The 7199-nt window shown below is 42.3% G+C and overlaps 1 protein-coding gene across 1 annotated transcript in view; it reads left to right on the top strand.

Annotated features, from left to right (window-relative positions):
• Window positions 1-6012: 6012 nt before the first annotated feature.
• LOC115527370 (kinesin family binding protein) overlaps window positions 6013-7199 on the top strand; it is a 36131-nt gene continuing 34944 nt past the window's right edge. Inside the window, exon 1 of the mRNA XM_030334968.1 lies at window positions 6013-6501. Coding sequence (XP_030190828.1) covers window positions 6076-6501 — 426 coding nt within the window. The 5' untranslated portion in view covers window positions 6013-6075. The remainder of the gene's footprint in view (window positions 6502-7199) is intronic.

Genomic DNA, 7199 nt, shown 5'->3' with positions numbered 1-7199 from the left:
ACAAATGAAGCTAAAGTTTCTCCTGGATCCCAGAATTCAAACCGTATTTGTAAATATATAATTCAGCTGTTTGATTTAAATGGGCTTGTTAGGCTGGGAAATATTACAGTTTTTACTATTTTCTACAGAGAAAATATTTTCCAATGTATCAGACTCAATGAACTTTTAAAATACAAACCATTTTTACATTGGAGTTATCTGTGCAGCAGTTTCTTTACAATTGTACATAAAATGCTGTAAGTTAATGTATAAAATACTGCTTTATGCCAGAATAAAAATACTAGTATTTACTATTTAAGTTTTTGGTGGCTTTTTTCCTAAAAATGAGAATAGCATGAAATTTTTATTTTAAAAGTAATAAATTATGGGTGAAAAAATCCAAACATAGAAAAAATAATAGTCACTCCATAACCTTTTGTGAGCATCTCTTGCAACAATTTATTTACGAGATTTGAATAATTCAGCTTTGTGAATTGCTTTTTTCCCTCAACGTGTGCATGCTTCTCTGTAAGTACAGATTTTACAATATTGTTTTTAACGTTTATTTATTTTGAAAGAGAGCGCACCCGTGCATGCAAGCATAATAGGGACAAGAGAGGGAGAGAGAGAGAATCCCAAACAGGCTCTGAACTACCAGTGCAGAGCCCAATGTGGGATTTGATCTCACAAACTATGAGATTGTGACCTGAGCTGAAATTAAGAGTCAGTCGCTTAACAGACTGAGCCATCCAATCTTGCTTTTTTTTAATGTTTATTTTTGATGGAGCACAAGGAGAGGAGGGGCAGAGAGAGAGAGGAGACAGAATCTGAAGCAGGCTCCCCGCTCCAAGCTGTCCGCACAGAGCCTGATGTGGGGCTTGAACTCAAGATCATGACCTGATGAGCCAAAGTCAGACACTTAACCGACTGAGCCACCCAGGTACCTCTCAGTCTTGCATTTTTGATGACTACATGGCATGTAGTATAGAATGGATATGTCAATATATATTTATTTAACCAGGACTCTAGATGGCCATGTTATTTATAATTTTTCAATATTCTAAATTTTTTTTTTTAACGTTTTATTTATTTTTGAGACAGAGCATGAACAGGGGAGGGTCAGCGAGAGGGAGACACAGAATCTGAAACAGGCTCCAGGCTCTGAGCTGTCAGCACAGAGCCCGACGCGGGTCTCGAACTCACGGACCGTGAGATCATGACCTGAGCCGAAGTCGGCTGCTTAACCGACTGAGCCACCCAGGCGCCCCAATTTTTCAATATTCTAAATAAAATTAATGTCCTTGTATAAATCTTTGCCTATTTGTCTATTACCTGGAAATGCAGAAGATCTCTCTGGGACAAAGCTTAGGAAGCAATCCTAAGGAATATTAACATTTAAAGGACAGATTGGGGCGCCTGGGTGGCTCAGTCCGTTAAGTGTCTGACTTTGGCTCAGGTCATGATCTCATGGTTTGTGAGATCAAGCCCTGCATTGGTCTCTGTGCTGATGGCTCAGAGCCTGGAGCCTGCTTTGGATTCTGTGCCTTCCTTTCTTTCTGCCCCTCCACTGCTCGCACTCTGTCTTTCTGTCTCTCTGAAAAATAAACATTAAAAAAAATAAAGGACAGATTATTTCATTTATCCCTTAAAATAATTGTTTCCCCCAATGTTGACATTTTACATAACCATAGTACAAAGATCAAAACCAGGGTATCAATAGGAAGGGTATTCTATAGATACTTTTTGGCACTTTGCTTTTTTTTTCTTTTTTTTTTAAATTTTTTTTTTCAACGTTTATTTATTTTTGGGACAGAGAGAGAGCATGAACGGGAGAGGGGCAGAGAGAGAGGGAGACACAGAATCGGAAACAGGCTCCAGGCTCTGAGCCATCAGCCCAGAGCCTGACGCGGGGCTCGAACTCCCGGACCGCGAGATCGTGACGTGGTTGAAGTCGGACGCTTAACCGACTGCGCCACCCAGGCGCCCCTGCTTTTTTTTTCTTAATGGCATATCCTGGAAATCACTACATCAGTTCATAGAAATCAACTTTTTTGTTTCATAACTGCATTGTACTCCATTGTGTGGAGTATCATAGTTTATTCGACCATTTTCTTACTCTTAATGTATGGGCACATAGATTATTTGCAGTATTTTGTAGTTAACAATGCTGCAGTGAGGAACCTGGTGTATAGTATTTTCATACTGTTGGAGTTCTGTCTTCAGGGTATATTCCTGGAAATGGGATGGCTGGGCCAAAAGGTAAGTACATATATAGTTTTGAAATTGTATTTTGTATGTAGTTTTATTATATATTGGCAAATTCCTGCCCTGCAACTTATTTTTTGAAGAAACCAGGCCATTTGTTCTATAGATTCTGCCACACTGAATTTTGCTGACGCATCTGTCATTTAACAAGTTCCTTTCCCCCCTGTATTTAATGTAAGTTGATAATTAGATATAAAAAGAAGGCCAAGAAAGGAAATATGCCCCCCAAATGGCAGCCAGAATTCTTCTATTGCAAGTTTCCTAGTCTCACGTTTGTGTTTTTTACTGCAGCTGTGTAAGGATTTTCCAAAAATCTCCATTTTAGATTTCATCTGGGTGTTGTTCCAGTTAGATGTTTTAGAGGTCAGCACCATGTGTTGGAGGGTTATTTATTGAGCTCCTACTAGGGCAGTATAGCATACTAATTGAAGAATGTGGGCTCTGGAGGGGTGCCTGGGTAGGTCAGTTGGTCAAGTGTCCCATGCTTCACCTCAGTTCTTGATCTCAGAGTTAGAATTAGGAGTTCTAGCCCCTGTTGGCCTCTGCGCTAGGTGTGGTACCTACTTAAAGAAATATTGGAGGGAGCATGGCCTTCCCAACCCCTTGATTTTAAGGGGCACCTGGGTGGCTTAGTGGGTTAAGCATCCGACTTTTGATTTCAGCTCAGGTCATGACCTCAGGGTTGTGAGGTCAAGCCCCACCCTGGGTGCGGAACCTGCTTACAATTCTATGTACCCACCCCTCTCCCACTGGTTCCTGTGTGCTTGCTATCTCTCTCTCTTAAAAAAAAAAAAAAAGTGTGGGCTCTGGAGCAAAACTGCCTACTTATATATATGGTAAGTTATTACCTATCTATATATATATTTGGTAAATTATTAATCTCTTGGACCTCGATTCTTACTTTGCAGGATGGGAATAATAATAGTATCTCACAGAGTTGTTCTGAGGATTAGATGATTTGTTTTCCAGTTTTTATTTAAATTCCAGCTAGTTAACATACAGTGCAATATTAGTTTTGAGGATTAGATGATTTTAATATATAGAATGCTATTTGGCTCATAGGAAGTGATTAGCTACTATTATTAACCATGCCAATTGCTTTCCTTTTTTTTTTTAATGTTGATTTTTGAGAGAGGAAGTGTGCGAGTGCAAGTGGGGAAGGGACAGAAAGGGAAGGAGACAGAGGATCCAAGCATGCTCCAAGCTGTCAGTGCAGAGCCTGATGTGGGGCTCGAACTCATGATCCGTGAGGTCATGACCTGAGCCGAAGTCCAACGCTTAACTGATTGAACTACCCAGGTGCTTCTCCAATCACTTTCCTATTCATGAGCAGATAGGTACTGAGCACCTACTATGATTATTACAGTAGTTTCTTCACCAGTCTCCCTGCTTTTTCTCTGTTCCCCCTTCAGTTGTCTTGAGAATAATCCTCTAGGGTGCTGGGTGGCTCAGTTGTTGAGCATTGGACTCTTGATTTTGGCTCAGGTCATGATCTCACAGTTTGTGAAATCAAGCTCTAAGGTGGGCTTAACGCTGACAGTTTGGAGCCTTAGGATTCTCTCTCTCTCTGTCCTCCCCCCCACCCCCACTCATGCTCGCACTCTCTCTCAAAATAAATAAACATTTAAAAAGAATAATCCCATAAATCAGATTTTGTCTGTCACTCCTTCAAAAGCATCCAATGGCTCCCACCTCACTCAAAATATCCAAAGTCCCTATAAATGGCCTTATGAACCCTAAATAATAGGGCCCACATTACTTCTCTGATTTCCTCTCCTACTGCCCTCTCCATTCTCTCTGTTCCAGGCAAGAGGTCTCCTTGTTCCTTGAACACACTAGGCACACTCCTGTGTCAAAGCTTTCATATTTGCTATTCCTCTGTCTGGGATATACTTCCCCTAATGTCTTCATGGCTCACTCTCTTCAGATCTTTACTCAAATATTTGACAGTCCTCAAAAAGGGCCTTTCCTGTTTAAAAATAGCAACCTTGCTTCACCTGCTAACACTCCTTATCTCCTCTTTTGTTTTATTTCCATCCCATACTTCCTCTGACATTACTGTATAGTTTTTTTTGACATATTTAATGTCTTTCCCTATACTGGGGCAGAGATTTTTGTCTGTTTTTAACTGCTGAATTCTCAGGGCCTAGAACAGTGCCAATTAACTGGCAAATTAACAGACAACTTTAAATATTTATTGAATGAGTGAATGAGTCATTTGAAGTGTTGTGGAAAATGCACTGGTAGGAAACCAGACTGGCAGCAAGGTTACCTATTAAAAGTCATTCAGATGGTGGTTGGTCTAAACTACTGGAGATGAGAAGTAAACAGATGTAAGCTATTTAGGAGGTGGATTGGCCAGTACTTGGTTTTGCATTTAAGGATGAGAGGAGAGAGTGAATGCAAGGAATCAGCAGCTCCTATAGTGGTGTCATTCACTGAGATGTAGAACATAACAGCTAATGTGTTGTGGGAGGGAGGGGGCAGGTAAAGAGGAAAAGAATGGTTTCCAATTTCAACATACAGTGGAACAGTCACTATTTTTTAAAATATTTATTGAGTTTTAAGAGAGACCTTGAGCAGGGCAGGGGCAGAGAGAGAGAGAGAGAGAGAGAGAGAGAGAGAGAGAGAATCTGAAGCAGACTTGGAGCTATCCGGGCAGAGCAAAATGAGGGGCTCCAACTCCAGAACCATCAGATCATGACTTGAGCTGAAAGTCCAATGCTTAACAGAATGAGCCACCCAGGCGTCCCTAGTGGAACATTTAGGTGTGGTGGTTCCAGTTGGGAGATGGATATTACAGTCTGGAGCTCCAGAGAGTCATCTGGCCTGGAGACCAAGTTTTGGAAGTAAACAGGACATGTGATAGAAACGGTGGAAATGCATAAGATCTCCCTGGGACAACGTTTAGGAAGGAGTCCCGGGGGAACACTAACATTCTTCCTTAGGATAATTCTGTAGAGCTAAGTAATATTATTATCACTTATGTTTTACTGTGAGAAACCTGAAGCTTAGAAAAGTTAACTTATCAATTAGAAGATCTGAGAATCAAATTATGTCTATGAGCTTCTAAAATCGGTCCTCCTTTATATATCTCAAAGCGCACATAGCTATCAAGCGCCTAGTAGTTAAAACCTCTGCCCAGCCCTTTCCACCCACCCTTCGCATTTGACTTCATAATTTACGAAGGTGTGTAATGGAAAAAGCCACGCCTCAGGTGGTTTGTCACAGCTCTGGGACTTCTGTGTTACTTTGGGAAGTTGCACACATGCCTCCAGCCTGTACTCCAGGGCTGAAGGGAAAATATTGGTCGATCATTGAGTTCTTTTTACATAGTGAAAGCTATCTTTCACTCAAGAAGCTATACGTTAATAATAAACGAATCCTTGTTACATTTTCGTCCAGTCATGGGTTGAGTTACACACTAATATCAAAAGGTTTCTGTCATTCAGTGTATACCAACTAACGAGAGTACTTAGCTATGTTTCTAAACACTATTTCCATGTGTCATGTTAAAGTCAGCCGATACTTATATGTAGGTAGAACTTCACGGGGTCACGCGAGAGAATCCACCACCGCAGAGGGCAGGGCTGGAGGTGTGGCTGCCCTCATTGACAGCTTCGTTTCTACGACAACGGTTGCTGTGGTGCCTACTACGCCTTTCCGTTGGTCACTGCAGAGCATATTGCGGTTCCTCTGGAGGACCTCATTGGTTACGGTTCTGCTATGTCGGATCTGTCGGGGGCCGTAAGTGAAGTGTCGCAAAGCAGAAAGAAGGCGGGAGTCCGATTGCAAACATCCATCGAGGACGCCCAGGCCGTAGAGGCCGCTATGGCGAGTGCTCCGTGGGCCGAGATTCGTGAGAAATTCCAGGCCGCGCTGGCTTTGTCGCGGGTGGAATTGCATAAAAACCCCGAGAAGGAACCGTACAAGTCCAAATACGGCGCCCGAGCACTGCTGGAAGAGGTCAAGGCGCTGTTGGGCCCCGCGCCTGAGGACGAGGATGAGCGGCCTCAGACCGATGACGGCGTGGGCGCAGGGGACCACGCCCTGGGGCTGCCCGCTGAAGCGGTGGAGGCCGAGGGGCCCATCGCCCAGGGGGCAGTGAGGCTGGCGGTGATTGAGTTCCATCTCGGGGTGAACCACATCGACACCGAGGAGCTGTCGGCGGGGGAGGAGCATCTGGTGAAATGCCTGAGGCTGCTGCGCAAGTACCGGCTGTCGCACGACTGCGTCTCCCTCTACATACAGGCTCAGGTGAGAGCGAGCCGGGCCCGCTGTTGTCGGCCAGAGGCGAGGGATGGAGAGGGCCCCACTCTCGCCAAGGCCAAAGGCAACTGTTATGAGGCACGGTTTGGCCCCGTGTTTTGAAGCTTTGGAATAAACAGCTTGCAAACTCCGACATCACTTGCTGCTTCGCTTAGTCGTGGTCAACACATTGGTTTCCTGAGACCCTACTACATCATAAATGCCCTTTCCAACTCTTCTCCACCAGTCCAAATCTTGTTCATTCTATTAAGAAGAAATGCAGAGTAATTTAAAATCTTAATTTAAGGTCTCAAGGAAATGACAACGAATGACCCGAGTGCATGCTTAATTTAAAACAAATTGTTTAAAAATCTTAGCAAAAAAATATATATTGCAAATATATATACTTGCAATATATATATAGCAAAAATATATATTACAAATATATATTTGCAATGTATATATTGCAAATATACATATATTGCAAATATATATTTGCAAATATACATATTGAAAATACATATATTTGCAATAATTGCAATGTATATGTATATTGCAAAAATAGAAACTGAAGATTTTTAAACAATTTGTTTTTTTTTTTTTTTTTTTTTTTTTTTAATTTTTTTTTTCAACGTTTTTTGGGACAGAGAGAGACAGAGCACGAATGGGGGAGGGGCAGAGAGAGAGGGAGACACAGAACCGGAAAC

The sequence above is a fragment of the Lynx canadensis genome, chromosome D2 (genome assembly GCF_007474595.2).
Source record: "Lynx canadensis isolate LIC74 chromosome D2, mLynCan4.pri.v2, whole genome shotgun sequence".
Lineage (NCBI taxonomy): Eukaryota > Metazoa > Chordata > Mammalia > Carnivora > Felidae > Lynx > Lynx canadensis.
This window is presented reverse-complemented; position numbering and strand designations above follow the sequence as displayed.